This window comes from Catharus ustulatus, chromosome 9, assembly GCF_009819885.2.
Source record: "Catharus ustulatus isolate bCatUst1 chromosome 9, bCatUst1.pri.v2, whole genome shotgun sequence".
Taxonomy (NCBI): domain Eukaryota; kingdom Metazoa; phylum Chordata; class Aves; order Passeriformes; family Turdidae; genus Catharus; species Catharus ustulatus.
In genome coordinates, this window is record NC_046229.1 from 9,765,634 (window position 1) to 9,783,534 (window position 17,901).

The 17,901-nt window shown below is 50.7% G+C and overlaps 1 protein-coding gene across 1 annotated transcript; it reads left to right on the forward strand.

The window, feature by feature from the left end:
* Positions 1-9,543: 9,543 nt before the first annotated feature.
* On the forward strand, positions 9,544-17,821 carry LOC117000088 (fatty-acid amide hydrolase 1-like). Its single transcript, XM_033067452.1, has 15 exons — positions 9,544-9,889; positions 10,855-10,968; positions 11,613-11,756; positions 12,077-12,210; positions 13,161-13,367; positions 13,767-13,807; positions 14,369-14,493; positions 14,669-14,794; positions 15,016-15,113; positions 15,482-15,581; positions 15,874-15,914; positions 16,294-16,333; positions 16,853-16,961; positions 17,255-17,400; positions 17,492-17,821. Exons 1-15 carry the CDS (start codon positions 9,725-9,727, stop codon positions 17,618-17,620), a joined length of 1,719 nt encoding a protein of 572 aa, XP_032923343.1. The 5' UTR covers positions 9,544-9,724; the 3' UTR covers positions 17,621-17,821.
* Positions 17,822-17,901: the final 80 nt, after the last annotated feature.

Consider the following 17,901-nt stretch of genomic DNA (forward strand, 5'->3'; position numbering starts at 1 on the left):
TTGAATGCAGGAGTGGGTCCACCTCAAGTACTGCTCTCTGTAGGACCTGGCCACCTGGAGGAAGGACTTCTTCTCTTTTACCATCTCAGTCCACCAGCCTGCCTCTTCACAAACCTCTCCAGACCACGCCATGGGGACAGCAAGATGTGGCAGTGAGCATTAGGATGCTCTCGTGGCCTCTGAAGGTGTCAGGCACTGCACACAGGTCAGGAAAAGGCTGCAGGAGGGAAGGCAGGACTGCATACATTCTCAGACACTCCTCAGGATGTGGGCTTTTCCAACCTGACAAGACAAAAGCCTTCTGCTTTCAGCACCAGACCACGGCTGCCTCCCCGAATGATGCCAGAGGGCCACCCTGTAGTTGTGTCCCAGCGTGTAACAGGGGATGATAGTTTATAATCTCATTTTCTGGGCTGGCTGCCCTTCTGGTGCCCCTCATGCTCCATGTAAATCATCTGGAGTCTGATTTCTTTGGCTTGCAGGGCTGTTCTTTCCTTGTCTGCTTCTAACAGGCTCCTGCCTCAGCAGGCACCTTGTCAGGGAAGACAGTACCAGGACAGTCCCACCAGAAAAACTTCAGTCTTGATTGGACAAAATGCTGCAGCCAGGGCCAGGCTCGCTTCCACATCAGTTCCAGCAGACTGGGATGGCTCTGGCATGCTCACATCTCCTGCTCAATGTGTATGCACCTCCCAATCCAACAGCATCACTTCTTGAATCAGGGTTATCCCACTCCTTTTTGCTTTACCTGATGCACTTTACAAAGGCAGTTCAACAGAGCCCTCAGTGGATTTCAGTTATCTTTATGATATTGTTCCTATCTGCTCATGTTGTGTTGAGCTACAGACCTGGTGGCAAGCTTTGCCACCACCAACAGCCTTTTGGTTGTTGAGTAATGAAAAACAACCTGCTTTTCATCTGCAGAAAATAGCATCACCTGGGTCTTACCATGGCAAACTATTTAATGGCTCTCCAAGCCAAAAAGTCCTTCCCTGTCTATAGGGCTGTGTAAGTCTCCTTCCAGCTGTTATCTTGCTGCATTGCTGAGCACCTCAACTTGCAGAGCAGAACCAAAACTGGCCTGTTTCTAGTCAGGGAGGAAGAGTTCCACTCGTTTGTAGAGAAAGGAAAGCCACTGATCCCACCCCAGCGCCTTGCACACAGCCAGAGCATCCTCAGGAGAGCCCAGGGCAGGAGCACAGCCTGGAGCTGCCTCTCCCCTGCCACAGTGGTATGGTCAGAAAAAAGGGAACGTCAGAGGGATGTTGCTAAGTCAGGGGCTGGCTGGTTTTAAGAATTTCATCATTAATAGGGTCATTAGGTTGTCTTTTCTAATGCAAGGAGAGTAGTAAATGAATTGTTTAATTTGTTTAATTGCAATATTCTTCTTGTTCTTTATTTTCCCATAAGGGAAGAAACAAATCCTTCTGTTCTACCCCAGCTCCCCTTTACAGCGATATGACAAAATGGACAGTAGTAAGAGCTATAATCAAATTCTCCAGGAAGACTGAAGTATTCTTTTTTTCCTTTTTTGTTTGTTTGGGTTTTTTGCAAACAACCTACTTAAGAAACACCCCGAAGAAAATCTGTTACTTGCTTCAACCCTCTGTTTCTGCATTAACAATTGGCAACTCTCTCCTTTCCCCACACAAGTTAGGTCGGGTTTGGCTTGGACTTGGGACACTCAGGCTCTTTCCAGATAAGCCTATGAAAGTGATGGGGAGAGGCTTATGAAGGTGACAGGGGAAGGCTGGGGAAGGTGATGGGAGAAGGGTTATGAGGTGTTTGAGGCTGCATGGGTCCTGAGACCCCACTGGATGGGAAGCAGCTGGTAACTACGAGGAAGGAAGGCTCTCCAGCCACAGAAGCAGAGCTGAAGCCATCACTAGCAGAGACCACTGCAGATCACAGGTGAAGCCAGAAGGGAGGACCCCAAAGGACATGTCAGAGTGATCTGGTGCATGCAGAGCTGCCCACTTGCCATGGGACTGGAGCAAAAGCCAGGGGAGAACTTTTTACACCCCGTGCTGCTACTGCCCACACAGCTGAGGCAGAGCTAAGGGAACAAGTGGGGATGGAGCATCCCTGTGGCACAGACCAGGCAGAGCCTTCATCCTGCAAAGGGGAAGATTTTCAGCCTGAATAAATGCAAAGCTCCCTATTCTGCCTGGCACAGTAGGTTTCCCTGAGACTCAGCCCATGCCTTACCGAAGGACCTTTCCCAATCCGCGAGCCGGCAGATCCCAGAGCAGAAGGGAGGACTGTTTGTTTAGACCTATGTGGGTTAGGCAGCTCAGACTTTATTCTTGCACTTTGATAGGTTCCTAAATGAAAATCCAATAATATTTTAAGCAGAACGAGTTCCCATGAAAGTCATTTCTAAATCGCCTGGCTCATCCTACCTGTCGGCTGGATTCTCCATCCCCACTGGCCTAAGCCTGGTGTAACGTCACTGCTGCCAGCACTTTACTCCAGGAGCTGAGTCCGGCCCTGCTGCAGAGAGCAGCGCTGCTGCTGCCTTTAATGAACATGTAAATAGACAGGAGGCTTCGGAGCAGAGCGACCCTGCAGTCAGGAAGTTCTCCAAAGCAGCTCGGGAGAAATAATACTTTATTCCTGGCGGTGCAAATAACTGATAGGGACTGGCTAAGAAGGGTTCATGCAAATACTCCTGAATTAAGCTCCGTCTGAAGTTAGAAAGGAAAGATGATAAACACACCCGGCTTTAAAACTGCAAAATATGCTTTGCAGGCATGAAACCGGAGGAGTAACAAAACTATCTGACATCACATTTAACAGCAAAGCATTTCTTATTCTCAGGGATGCAGTTACCTAAACTAGAGTCCCACTAAAGAGTCCTTACCTATTATTTACATTTCCAGATCTTAAAACCATTAACAAAAGCCACTTAATTCAATTACTTTCCCTGAGCACTGATGTTATTACATTATTGTCACGAAGGCGAGTTTTGGCTTTGGTTTTCTCTTTTTTTTTTCTTTCTTTAAATTCATTCCTCTTTTCTCCACGCCGAGTGCCTCCCCACCACCTCCCCATCTTTCTCCCCCCCGATGTCATTGTGTAGAACTAATGGGGTAAACTGAAATGGTATCTGTCCTCATTGACAGGTTTATGAGAATTTAATAAAGCGTGGCGCGGATAAAATGAGATATTACAAGGCCACACAAAGCTGATTGACTTCTCCACGTCAGCATTTTTATTTGGTTATCTATTTATTTATTTATTTATTTATTTATTTATTTATTTATTTTCAGCTCAGGGGTGATCTCACCAGTCCTTTGGTGGTGCTGGTTCAGGAGGGAGGAGAGGGAAGGGAAGATGCAGGCAATGGGAGGGGCTGATGAATGCACTGAGGAGTTTGCTGTGAGCACAGGCCATGATGCCCAGAGCTTTCCAATGGCTCTGGGAAGGTGACACAGATGGCAGGAGTCACCAAGGGCCTCCCCACCACTGCCCATGCACATCTGTGCCCCTCAAGCCTCCGTGGTGATGGGGTGAATTCACCAAAACCAGCTTGGCACGGTGGGTGCCCACCACTGCTCCATCAGGGGTGTGAACCTGGCACCAGCTGCTGGTTGTGCAGACCCTGCAGACACTTGGGGCTGCACTCCTGCTGTGCACTGTGTGTCCCTGCAGAGGTGACACCCGTGGTGATGCTCAAATGGATTCCCACAGACCACCTGAGGACCCACCTCAGACCACAGGGATGTTTGCACTGATCAACACAGAGCAATCCCAAGCTGCAATAGGGCCCAGGAGGTCATCACAAAGATGCCACCAACCACATCCCTCCAGGTATGGTCCTGCCCCGTGCCTCAGTTTCCCCTCCTGCCCGATGCCTGCCTTGCTTGTGTAAATGTAAATTGTAGGTCAGTGGGGGGGCCTGCACAGATAAAACCTTCCCCTGGGAAAATCCGTGTGTATATCTACAGTGTGTTAGCTCCCATCCCAGGGCAAACAGGGAGAGCTGGAAATCTGGGCTGTGCTGTAACCGGCTGGCTGTCTCCCTCTCCTGGCCTGTTCAGAAAATAGGGATCTCAAAAAGGAGAGAAAGAGAAGGAGAAAGAAAAGGAGAAAGGGAAGGAGAAGAAAGGAAAGAGGAAAGAGGAAAGAGGAAAGAGGAAAGAGGAAAGAGGAAAGAGGAAAGAGGAAAGGAAACCTCAGTGTGTGTGTACTTTTTCTGCCAGGCAAGCAAACCCACAATGCCAGTGGCCAAGGAGGTTTGGATTCAGCCCAGTCACTCAGGGCTCAGGACCCTGCTATGGCACAGGACCCCATCTGAATCCAGACTCCACACTACAGAACAGTATCACTTTTGGGGAAGACACTCAGGTTTAAACTCTGGGCAGCCCCTGTTAGCCTCAAAACTCGGGCCATGGGGCTTCAAACTCAAATAATATCAAGTGTTTCCCCTTCCCTGGGATGTGCATTCGGAGAAGGTGGAGATCCCTTGCTCATTCAATTAATTCCAATGCCAAGCACTGGGACAGGCTGCCCAGGGAAGTGGCTGTGTCACAGAAACTGGAGGCACTTAAGAGATGTGCAGATGTGGCATTTAGGGACGTAGTTTAGTGCTTGGCAGTGCTGGGTAAAGCTCTGACACCAGAGGTCCTTTCCAACCCAAAAGATCCCCTGGCTCTCCTTTAAAAGGCAGGCAGCCTGCCAGACTTGAGGCACGGTCCTGGCCCCGGCAACAAATCCTGGCAGCAGCAAAGCTGACAATTTGCTGGACTGAGTTCTGCTGGGATGCAAAAACAACATGGTCCCAATGGATCAACAGCAGAACTCCCAGCACTTTATAGGAGCACTTCAACCCACCTGAAATTAAAGTGATTCTCCCCACAAAAGCTCAGGATATCTCATCACCCAAACAGCCCGAAAAGAGCCTTCTGCTTCCTGCAATACTCCAAGTTCAGAGCAGTAACACAGGGTTTAGGATGAATAAAGCCTCCGCGAGATTGCTGCCAGGCCAGCAGCTCAATCCTGCTCTCTGGCGGCTACACCCCAAAGGCCAAACGCATCCAGCAGCGATTTCTCCTCGGTGCTCCAAGGAATGCTCACCTGGCGCTCCGCCTGCACTGCAAACGCTCTTTGCCCTTTTTCGTTCAGCTCAAGGCTGGGCTCAGAAGGCAGCTGTGCACAAGGAGGTGGAGATCACGGAAGGTTTTACCTTCATTGCTTGAGCAGAACACGGGTCCCTCACTGCATGGGCTCCACAAAGGGGCTGGAACCATTACACTTCTTTTTAAAGCCCTTCCAAAGCCACAGAAAGCTTCTTGCTGCTCATCACGCATCGCCCACAACCCGCGCAACAGCTTTTCCTGCAATTCCCCAGCCTGTAAACATTCTCCCCAGTATCATCTCCCTTGAAGGGCCAGCAGGTGGGGAACAAGCTGGGGAGAATTTCTTCTGCATTTCTTCACCCCATCCCTGCTGAGACGTGCCACGCTCCTGGCCCCAAAAACAGCAGCACAATGGGCTGTCCCAAAGCACATGGCATGAGCAGATGTCCTTCGGGATCAACACCTCTACCCTTCCCACCACCACCATCAGTCTCCCAGGGCTGGACAGTGACTGCTTGTGACCCCAGGATTGGTTTTATCACCTGATTGCACCATGAAGCAGCATCCTACAAAGACTGGACTCACCCCTTGGTATTCTGAGAAGCATTTAATCATCTTCTCCATACTGGCTTCACGCTATAAAGTTTCAAATAGAGATTAGCCCCATTGTTCACTCTGTAATGCACAATAAAGTAAAAGGATGTGTGAAGCTTGTTCCCCTGCTCACCAGCTTTGCTGCCCTGGCTCTGCTCCCCTCTGCTCAGTGTGTGAGTGTATGTAAATCTGTGGCAGTACACACAACACCCCCGTCTCCTGCTCTCCTCCTCCAAGCAGACAGAGTAATTACAGTGCAGCAGTGCCAGCACGAGGCATTTCTGCTGATGAATGCACTCAATCTAAGCACAGTTTTATGTATCATTAATTCCTTTAGCATTCAAAATATAACTTTTTTGATGGCAGATAATACTGTAATCACTCATGATTGCAAATAAAATTATCTTCATTGAGCTGTGTAAAACAACTACAGGAGTAATTTTACCCACTTAAAAAGTCTTCTTTTTTTTTTTCTTATTTATTTTTTAATGCAAAGCTGTTTGGATTCAGATTCCTGTAACACAGACGCTGTTAGAAATAAGTCCCTTCTCCCTCATTTATATAGAAAGGAGCTTTACAGTTGCTTAAGGTGCCTTCAGGAATATCAGAGATCTCCCAAGGGGTCTCTTTCACCTTAGGGACCCCTCTGTTATGATCTCTTCAGCTTTTCCTTCAAGCTACCATGCAACAGCTGCTACATACACAAGGAGCAAGAGAGATGGTAAAAATGCAAGTTGCACTTGCAAGTCATGGTCCTCTCCCAGGACAGCTCCTCCTCCACTCTGCTGGTGGAGAAAACGTGTGATTACTTCCTAATCTGCTTCAGAACAGAGTCCATAAAACTGGCAACAAACCTTGTGTTCAAACTGATTATGGTAACTCACTCACTCCAGCTTGAAGCAGATGTGGGAGCAACCAGTGCTCACACTGAGAGCCCTGGGGCACAGGCATTGAGGAGGACAAGCACCTTTTTGAGGTTGAAGTGACTACAAAGTGAACAATAAAAGCATCACCAAGTGAGCAACTTGGTTGAAACATGCAGTTTTCTTGCAGGGACAAAAGAAATCGCTCCCACGTGGCATTGCTCTTGCCCAAGCTGCTGAACAACCTTCTTGCAGGGGTTAAACTCCAGCTCTGAGTGGAGCTGCTTCACCTTCTTGCAGATCATGTTGAATAACTCCACTCAAGAGTAAGGAACCTACAAGGAGAGGAGAAATGAAGCAAGAAGGACTGCTGGCTGTTGTAAATGTACCTTGGATCTTTTTCCAGAGAGCCAGATCCCAGGAAGCAGGTGACTGGCAATTGGAGGCAGGAGCAGGTTGTTAATTTCTGGGAAAGAGTTTAAAAGCAGCAGGGTGAAGTGGAAGAACAGAAGTGTAAAATTTCTGGGTGAATAGCAAACAATTTCTTATTTCCTCCTTGGAAATAGGAAGTGTAAATGAAATCGGCTGTGGGAGGCCAACAGAAGATGCTGCTTCCCTGCAGCGTATGGATAAACCATGGATCTCCCTGCTCCAGAATGCTGGGAGTGCCAGAATTGGATTGCTTCACACAAGAAATATCTGTGTGAGCACACAGCTATTAGTCACTCCAACCTAACCTCTGGCTAAAGGAGGCACAGCATTCCGGATGCCAGGAGACAGTGCTGAGGAAAACACAGCTGGGTGTTTGCCATGCTCTTGGCTCTTGGCTCTTGGCCCTGCTCTGGTGTCAGGTGAACAGGAACTAGCTGGTCCTTCAGCCCCAGCCAGTCTAGCTGACCATGTGTGATTTGTCACAATCTGAAGAAGATGACAGCTTCGTGCCCCTCCTTTGGTAACTACAGGTCACAGCTCTGCAGACACAAGGAGGTGTATGAGCAATGGGGAAAGAAGCTTCACAGATCCAGCAGATCCTCTGGTCCTCCCTTAACCACAGGCCCCATCCCTGCCAGGCAGTGGAGGAGGAGCAGGAGTAGGATCAGTCCTCAATTCCAGCACTCCAAGCCACATTTGCAGTAGCATATGGGCAGCCCTGTGGACACAACAGCAGAAAAGTGCTGCAAGGAGACACCAGTGTCCCACAGGGACATCAGGGTGTCACTTGGCCCACGAGCCAGCAGCTGGCTGCCTTCCCAGACCATGGGGAACAGGGCCAGACCCATTTCACCTCACTTAGCCAGCCCCAGGAACGTTGTCCTGGGCAGGGCATTGCCACCACCTGTGTGTGCTGGAGCTCCCCAGCTCTGCCCTGTGCCATCCACTGGCCCATCTCTGCTGGCAGCTGGGTACAGCACAGACCTGCTGTGTTTTGGGATTTCCCATGCCCTGAGTCTCCTCCTGGACCTGACTGGCCCCAGCAGAGACCCAAGCCTTACCACTGTCTTGACTGATGCTTCAACCCCATTTATTCACCCCCACACATTTCTCCAGGAAAGGGGGGAAGGTGCAGGTGCTCCAGGCATAACTGTCCTACTTTGTTTTCTTCCCTTTCACAAACTGAGTTGGTGAAGTTGAAAATTGTTCCTGCATGAGAGACTTCAAGCAGGATTTAAATTTGGGGGAAGAAGGCTGGAGAAGTAATTTTGTCTTCCACAAGTACGAGTTTTAACTTCTGTTTCTCCAAAGTTCCCCACCTTTCTTGTTTTCATGTTGAAAGACCCCAGTGCACGTGGTTTTACAGCCTGCAAGGGAACAGTCCCATTTTGGCATTGTGCTGCCATGGGGTGAGATCAGTGCAGGATGAGAAAGAAGGAAAGGGAAGATAGGGATGACAGACATGGTGTGCTCTGCCAGCCTTGAGCTGATTACATCCTCCTGACTCATGGGAAGGGCGCTCCTGCCAGCCCACTCCTCTCTCGTGAGCTGATTGCAGTGCCCTTGGGAGTTTCCAATCCTGTATAACTCTTTGAGCCCCATAGTCTGAAAAAGGGCAGGGAGGGGAAAGGAAAAAAAGAAGTTAAAGAAAAAAAAAAACTGCTGGGAAAACCGCTGTTCTTGCATGTGATTTCCTTGACGCAGGAGATAACAGGCAGCTGCATATCCTGAGAGCAAGAAGGCCATGGAGTTCATGAGGACTGAGTATTTTCGAGGCTTCAATAGCCTTCAGCAAAGAGCCCCAGGACAGGGAGTGCGTCCAGCACACCCCAGGACATTGTGGATGCACAGCACAGCAGCTCCCTCCAAGGGTGCCAGGCTTTGGCAGGAGTGCCAGAGGAGCCCTGATATCCTGAAGACTGAAAGAAATAAAGCCAGGGGCCTGAGCAATAATGCCAGGAAAATCGAGTCTGGGTGCATCTAGTTCCACCAGGTTTTCTAGCTCAACATCTGCCCAGGGCTTGGGAGCAGCTCATCCTTCTGATAAGTGAGAAAACATCCCAGACTCTTCCCAACAGATTTTCCACAACCCCACGGGCAGTATCTAACTGGATAGCTTGAAATATTTTCTGACAGACTTTTGGAAGTCGTGGAGGGTTTTTTTTTAAGGACAGACACCTTGTGGGCTTGGTGATGAAGAAACTATTTTGGAGTTTCCCTCAACACGGAGTGCAAGGCTGCAGAAAGCAGGGATGCCAGACATTGCTGTCAGAAGCCACTCTGCACAACCCATGCTCTGCCAGCGACAAGTGAACTCCGCTGGGCACAATTTATTGTTTCTTTTTCCCACACAGCCTCTTGGCTCCAGGAAATGCAGAGAAGTCGGGTACCTTTGGGACTCTCCTCCGCGCTATCTTGATCCTCCAAGCCAAAACTGTTTCCAGAGGGACTGAAAAATAACAGAGAGACCAAAACCTCCTTGTGCGAACGGAAAAACCAATAAACCTTATCAGATAAAGACCACCCAGCACAGGGAGGGGCGAGCAGCTTTTCCTGCTCCCGAACCTCGCGCTCCGTGCCCGCACGGCAGCAAACCGGTTAAATCCCTGTCCGGCTCGGAATCCCGCCCAGGTTTTGGCTCGCTCTCCCCGCGGGCGGGTGCCCTTGGCCGGCCGGGCGGGGCGCAGCGGGGTGCGGGCGGCTCGGGCGCCGCTGCCCCAGCGCCGGTGCCAGTACCGGTACCGCAGCCTCGCCATGCGGGTCCCGCTGCCAGCGCTGCTCGGGGGCTCGGCGCTGCTGCTGCTGCTGCTGCGATGGCGGCAGCGCCGGGCGCTCTGGAGGAAGGTGGCGGCGGCGCAGGAGCGGCAGGAGCGCAGCCTGGTGCGGATGGAGGCGGCGGCGCAGCGCTTTCGGGAGCAGGTGAGCGCCGGCAGCCCCGCGGCATCCCCGCACGGAGCTCCGCACCTGGGACACCTCCCCACCGCTCGCCCGCCTGGCAGGTGCTCTCCCGGCTCCTTGCATGGACCCGCGGGGGTTTGGTGGTGTTATTTTGATTTTCGAAGTCAGTGTGTGTGTGTACCCGTCAGCATCGCGGCATCGGCGCTGTGGCAGGGATGGGGAGGAAGCGCTGTGTGGGGCGGCGGGAGGGAACCCGTTATCCCGGTCACGGGCAGCGAGGAGGGAAAATCCCCGTGTGACAGTCGTGGTGGGAGGCTGAGGCTGGCTGAGGAGCAGCAGGAAGAGGTGGCATGCCATGTGTTACCGGCAGAGGCCAAAGTGCAGCCGCAGCTGCAGGCAGGGATGCGATGGTCCCTGCAAAGCCGCTCAGGTCCGGAATCCAGCTCGCAGGCGTGAGGTTTGATACATTTTTCATGATGTTTGGTCGGTGGTGAAGAAACCTCTGCTGACCCAAAAATGACCAGCCCCGGAGGCTCCCTGGTTTTTACACTTCCCTGTGCAAATATCTTACAGTGCCAGGAGAATTACTGGCTCCTGGTTCATTCCTTGATGGAAAAATTTATATGAACATAATGCCAACTCCTATTGTAATTCAGCAAGAGCATTGCACTAAGCTGTTCCCCCAGGCCTGGCCATGACCTGTCTGAGCAAGGCTGTGAAAGGATTTATTTTAATTGATAGGTGCTTGGTGAGACTGGTCTGTACAGGAAGAAGGGCTGAGAAAGCCGGGGCTAGTACTGGCCCTGAGGTTTCACACTGTGCTCACTGGTGTCAGGTAGAGCCGGACGTGGTCTTGAGGCAGATATCACCTTCAGTGACTAAATGACAGATATTTTTGGGGTGAGTTGCAGAGGGGATCAAGGAGAAGGGAGGAACCCATCAGCTGAAGTAGAAGTGTGACATTGCCTGTTCAACCTTTCCCTTAGAATCCTTCCGTGAACCCGGTCTCCATCCTCACTCTACCTTTGCCAGAGCTCTCCAAGAAACTCCGAGATGGCTCCCTGCCTCCAGACCACGTCTTCTATGCCTATGTGGGCAAGGTGAGGAGCAAGGGTGGTGGGCCAGCATCTCACCCACCGTGGGGGTGGATTTTTTGAGGAGTGCAACACAAGGTTCAAACCTGGCTCGAATGCTGCAGCGCTGTCACTGCTCACTAACCAGTGGTGGGCCCTTCTGTGGCTTTCTGTGAGTGGTTAGAGAGTTGGACATCTGGCTGCCATAGCTCTCAGTGTGGTTTGGAAGAGAAAGGAGCAGCAAGCAGCATCTGCAGAGCCCACACCTTCCCTAGGTGTAGGGAAATTGCAGAGAGCTGCTGTTGTCTCCTCTTCATCTCCAAATGGGTTGCTATACCTCAAAAAGCCAGTGTTCATGTTCATTCTCTTCTTTTGCCCTAATGTTCTGATTACTTCCTGGGTCCCCTCTTTGGGACTATCATTTATGCCAGAAGCTCAAACAAGAGAATAGTCTGTGGTGTTCATCTCAGCTGAGTGCCTCCCTTCATCACACACAAGCTGGCACTATGGCCCCACTGTGTCCATCTTGGAGTTTGGCTTGAAAATTAGCAGGAAGGCTGCCCTGATACCAACTGTGCAGGAAGAGGGGGAACAGGCAGGTGTCCTTTGCAGAACAGAGGTCATTGTGCAGCCCTGTGACTCACCTGTGGCCTTGTCCTGCTTTCCCCAAGGCCCTCCAAATTGCCACAGAAACCAACTGCATCACGGAGTTTCTGCAGGAAAGCGAGAGCCAGCTCCGCAAAGTCAAGCAGATGGAGAAGCAAGGTCTGCTCTATGGGGTGCCTATCAGCATCAAAGACTCCATCAACTGCCAGGTACCACCAGCACAATTCCCCATGTATCCTAAAATCCCTGTGGGTTGAAGTTTGGGAGGAAGGAGCTTTGACTTCAGCACCTGGCTTGACTTTGTCGTAGCTGCTGTAGAATGGGCTGCCTGGGCAGGGGAGGGGCTTTGCTGCCTGTCTACCGTGCGAGCCAACAGAGAAGTGTGGTCAGATTTGCCTTTGGCACACTTTTAACATGTGTGATGGCTGGGCTGGGCTGATGGAGGTGCACTTAAACGTGTAGATAAAAGTTTGGGGGAAGCGAGAATTGCAGTTCTCTATGTGAAAACCTCATTGTTATCTGTTCCCAGGGTCACGATTCCACGTTGGGGTTCATAAAACAGATCCATAAACCTGCAGCAGAGGACAGCGTGGTGGTGCAGGTGCTCAAGAGACAGGGGGCAATTCCATTTGTGAAAACCAATGTTCCCCAGTCCCTCATCAGGTACTCTGTTCCCTCAGCACAGCAGCAGTGCTCTCTTCCTCCTCTCAACAGAGGGTTTCTATCTGGTCTTATTCTCATTTCCCACTTCTTTTTATGTAACACCTGGTCTCCATTCTTTGTGTCTATAAATTTCACTTTGAAAAGTAAACATGTTTACACTGAGGATAAAAATTATCTCTAGTTCCACATGAAATCAAGAAGCAGAAGAGGAGGAGGAGGAGAGGAGAGAAACTGTTTTTATATTTTTTTTAATTAACCTCTCAGAGATGATCCTATTAGCTCTAAAATGCAAACATATATTCATGGAAGGGGAAGTTAGTTAAGCTAATGGCCTTAAATTATTCTGCTCCCAAACCTCCTGCTCTATCTGGAAAGACCACTCTTGGTGTCATTGATATGTGGTGTGCTCTGCTGTACAGCCACCCTTCTAAAAGTCTTTGTGTCCTGCCAAGTGAGCTCTGACAAAGCTCCTCTGTGGGTGATTATTGCCTAAGCCCTATGCCTTCCTTAAGGTTATGTGGCAATGACTGATCACAGTTCAAAAAAGCCACACAGAGGTTGCCCCACTTTCAGATTTTGCATCACTTTCTGGTATAAAGTCCAGTGTCAAATACCTCTGCAGTTGGCATTTGGCCTGTGCTCTAGGAGGGGCTCAGATTTGGGTGACCTGTGGCACTTGGCTACCTGAAGAGGAAGACTTTCCTGGAGGGTTGATGTATTTGTGCTGCCAGAGGTCCTCTCTGGGATAGGTTTAATGTCAGTGAAATAAGCTGTCAGTGAATTCAGGTCCTGGGACCACCAGGAAAAGGCTCATGGTCTTCATGACCACTGTAAGTGTTGTCAGTGTAACAGCTAGTGAATTACTTCTCAAGGTCTTTTAGTAGTGACTGGGCTCCATAGCAGCAGATACCTGAATTCCTCATTTGCAATATCTCTCTCTCTCTTTTCAGCTATGACTGCAACAACTTAATCTTTGGTCAGACCCGCAACCCTCTGCTGTTCACCAGAAGCCCCGGAGGCTCCTCTGGTGGAGAAGGAGCACTTATAGGAGGTGGTGGCTCCATCTTGGGCCTTGGGACAGATTTAGGAGGGAGCCTACGTTTCCCTGCTGCCTTCTGTGGGATCTGTGCAATCAAACCCACAGGGAACAGGCTCAGGTACTGTGAGAAATGCAGCGATGTCTCTGGGTGACACTCACTCTACCATCCACTGTGCTGGGATGCTCCTGTGGGCAAGGGAGGCTTGGGAGGAGCTGGGAAGAGCTCCTTTATCCCTCCTGCCTGGGCAATATCTGAGCCTATATGGAGGGGAGCATGGGCTCCCCCAGAATGGAGGTGGGGAAACCTCTTCATCTGCATGTTCAGGGGAAGGTTCATCCTGACTGACATGGCCTAACTCACTCGGGCCTAGACTGTGTCTCTTGAGCTTCCTTTTGGCCTTTCCTTCAGCCAGCCTTCATAGATGTAGTTTTAATTAATACTTGCTCTTGCTTAAGGCCTTTCCCTTCAATGAAAACTACTAAGCTGTTGTATTTTGTGTGTCTCTTTCCTTTACAGCAAAAGAGGAGTAATAGCTGGAATCGCTGGGCAGAAGGCAGGTAGGAGTTGATGTCTGGCCCCCAGCAGCAGGGCAGGGGTGAGAGGGACCCTCAGCTGGTTATGGGGGACTTTCTCCATCACCTTTAGAGAAAAGCAGGTTCCTTTTCACTGATTTTTTCAGATAGCTGCTCCCATACTGTGTTTTTTTTATTTTTTTTTTACATGAGCTGAGAGGAGTTGTTTGTGTAGCATAAACCACAATACAACCTGTCACCCACAGGGTGTGGCTGTCTGTCACTGCTTTGTGAGGGTGGGATTGCCAGTCAAAGGGAGTGTCTGATGTTGTCCTCCTGTCATGATTGACAAAGCTTTTTGTTTATTTATTTATTTTTAAGTCATGAAATGGAGATGTCAGGGTGCATATTAATGGATAGCACCTCTGGGTCCATGATGATGGACCTGTGGGTGGGAAGACACTTGTGGGCATTCTCTGCCCACTTCTTAAAGAGGAGCTGTTGCCAACACTAGATTAAGACAAAACAATGCCAAGAGGTTCTGGTTTTTCAGAACATGCCCTTGAAAGACCCTCAGCTGTGAATCTCTCTTGTGGTCCCTTCCAGTGGCTGCAGCAGTGGGACCAATGGCAAAAGACGTGGAGAGCCTGGCACTGTGCATGCGGGCACTGCTGTGCGAGGACATGTTCAGCCTGGACAGCACAGTGCCACCCCTCCCCTTCAACGAAGAGGTACAGAGCCTCCAGGGGCCCAGAGATCTCTGGGGAGAGCTGCAGGCTGAAAACACCTCACCCATGGGTGGGCACCTGGCCAGAGCCAAGTGCTGCTTTCCAGACTCACCCCGTGGCGTGGGTGTGCTGCTGGCCCCACTGGCACCCTTGCAGCCAGCATCCCCCTCTCCTGCAGGTGTATTCCAGCACTAAACCCCTCCGCATAGGCTACTACGAGACCGATTTCTTCACCATGCCCAGCCCGGCCATGAGACGCGCTGTCCGTGAGACCAAGCAGCTCTTGGAGGAGGCTGGCCACACGGTAGGGCCTTGGGGCTGCTTGGGCAGGGGGACAAGCCCAGCCCTTGTCTTTTGACTCAGCAGTTGTTGCTCAAAGGGAAAACATTGTTTTCAGGGAAGGATGGAGGTTTTCCTGTGGGCTTGTCAGGAAATCCTCAGCCCAGCTCGGCCCGTTTTGAGCCCTCAGTGGCCTCTCCCAAACAGTGCCTGTGCCACTGAAACCCTCCTCTGTTGTCCTTCCAGCTGGTGCCCTTTGAACTCAAAAATGTGGACCACGTGGTCTTTAACTACTGCGTCAGGGGACTGTTCACAGATGGAGCCAGGACCTTTATCAAGCAATTGTAAGTATGGCCTGGAATGGTTTGGTGGGATTGGTGCCTGTCTATAAAAATCCTCCCTAGGGTCTGGCTGGACTTGGGATACAGCTAGCAGATCTAGTGGATGTAGGTAGTGGCTGGTAGGCACTGGGGGGACTTAGCATTGAGTGATTCAGCTGCACCTTGGTTCTGTTTGGGATTGTTACCAGCCTTGGAAGGAGGCTGGGAGCTGATATCCTGTACATGCCGTGAGAATCAAGTGTTGCCCAGCAAAGTGGAGGAAACCTCTTTTTGTCACTTAGATACGCTGTTCAGAGGGGCTGGGCTGGGAAAAGCTGATGTGCTGTGATTGCTTCCTGCCACTGCTCAGCTAAAGCCCCTGTCCCTTTCAGCAAAGGGGAGCTGGAGAAAGGCAGTGCCACACTGTTCGTCTGGGTGGCAAAGGCACCATGCTGGCTGAAAACTCTCCTCCGCTGGATTTCCAAACCTTTGGTAAGGTCCATTTCTTTCTAATGTAGACAGAGTTGAGCTGTGTGTGAGTAACTTGTCTCCCATTGCAGTGAGGCTTTCTCATAGAGAAGTCTCTGGGCATTGTTACCTGGCTGTGATCAAACACATCTCCAAACTGGAGGGATGTGATTTCTGTTCCTTCTCTCCCCACTTTGGGGAAGATCCATAAGTTTGCTCTGAACACCAAGGAAACAGCTTCTCTTTGTGACTGAACTATCTCAGAGGACAAAGCTGGGATTCATATACTTTTTTTTTCTCACTTTCTCCTGCTCAGGTGCCTCGATTTTCAAGTATCGTAAGAAGTCTGGAAGAAAAGTGAGTAAATCTGAGCCTGAGCAAATGTGTGAATTTTTTTCTTGCAGCAGTGTTTGCTACGTTATTGATACTGCTGCAGCTACGTGTGTCTGAGAGAATGCAAGGCAGAAAATGCAAGGGTGGGAGCAAACAGAGCAATTTGTGTCAACACCATAACCCTGCTGGGTTTGGAAAACTGTTTGGAAATTGAGGGTGGGAATGAGAGCAGGGTCATAGCCTTTTGCTTAGGAAGAAGATGAAGCCTATGGGAATGAAATATGGTGTTGGCTTCAGCCCTGATTAATGCATCTGTCATGCCAAGAGGTAGGGACCCTTAAGGCAGAAAGAAGGTGTATGCACAGAGAAGGATGCCTTTCATTGGGTTTGTTTCCTTTTACAGCACAGTGGATAAAGTCTGGAATCTTCATCAAGAAATTGAGGTAAAGTGTTACAGTTTGGGGTTAAATAGTTTTTGTTTGATTTCACTTTAGGAAGAGGCAGATTCAGTACTCACCAAGGTTAGATGATCAGGTCTCTGGTGATATAAGATGGGAACACATCACTCCTCAACAGGTCTCACTTGGATGTGCAAGTTCTCAGCACATTTAAAGATTAGGACAACATGTAGGCAAGTTCATGATGCCAAATCAGACCTGAATTTTTGCCACCTGCACATAAAAATGTAGATCATCAGGCTTGCCTTTATTTCCCTTCTGGTTTTCCAAATCGCCATGTGCCTGTGCACTCAGTCTTTGCCCACCTCCAGTTTACCAGGGAGAGGGTGCTTTGACAGCTGGGAGGAATATTGTCCAGGCAGCAAAACATTGCTGGATTTTAGCAGGATCAGGCCTGATGTAGCCTGTTGGTTGCTCCCAGAGAAGAGCCAAGAGCCCAGCTGGATGCCCAAGGAGAGCCTCAGCACACCCACCCCACTGACCACCAGCACGTTTCCTCCCCAGGACTTTCGGCACCAGTTCATTGCCCAGTGGAACAAGCTGAATCTGGATGTCTTGCTCTGTCCCATGCTGGGCCCAGCTCTTGGCATTGGCTACCCTGCCAAGCTCTCAGGTAGGGGACTGGCAGGGGACTCTGCTGTGGTGCTGTGCCAGTGTCCATGAGCAGCCTTCCTCCTCCCCTCTCATCCCTGGGGTGCTGGCCAGCAGCAGGAAGAGCTCAGCTCTTGGGACAGCTGCAGCCCAGTCACGGGGTGCACCTGGAACAACCCCCTGGTGCAGTGGGACCCAAGGGCTGAATTCCATCCCTCAGCCAGTGCAAGTGCCCCATTAGCTGGGATCCCACATACAGAGGTGTGAAGGCTTTCCCTGTGCAGGCTGGCACTGCAAGCTCCCCCTTTTTCCCAGTGGCAATCAGCTACACCATGCTGTACAACGTCCTGGACTTCCCTGCTGGCGTTGTCCCCGTCACGCTGGTGACGGATGAGGATGAGGAGCAGCTGAAGGGCTACAAGGGATACTACCGGGACTGGTGGGACCGCACCCTGCCGAAGGTGAGTGGTGCCAGCTCCTCCAGGGGCACCTGGAGCTCTCCATCCCTTCCCCTGGACATGCCCAAGCCCTCTCCCTCTGTCTGTGCCCCAGGCTTTCCGCGGCGGTGTGGGGATGCCCGTGGCCGTGCAGTGCGTGGCCTTGCCGTGGCAGGAGGAGCTGTGCCTGCGCTTCATGAAGGAGGTGGAGACCCTCAGCCTGAAGAAGAACAGTTTCTTCTGAGCCCCCAGCCTCAGCTGGAGCAGGATCCCAGCTAACACCAGCGTGGGCCATCCTTTGGTCTGATCCACAGGACTCTTGTTCCACTCAGCAAGGATGGCTGGACTGGCTGCTGGCTTTGGGAGCAAGGAGAGAGCAAGGAGAGCTCTGATGTGGTGGAGCTCTTCCAATCATTGTCCTAACATAGTGATTTTTATTACCTGAGTGGTATTTCAAATCTCTGTTTGTGTGGGGTTGGGGAGGATTTTTATCCCCCCAGGGAAATACAGGAACATGAGCTTTCT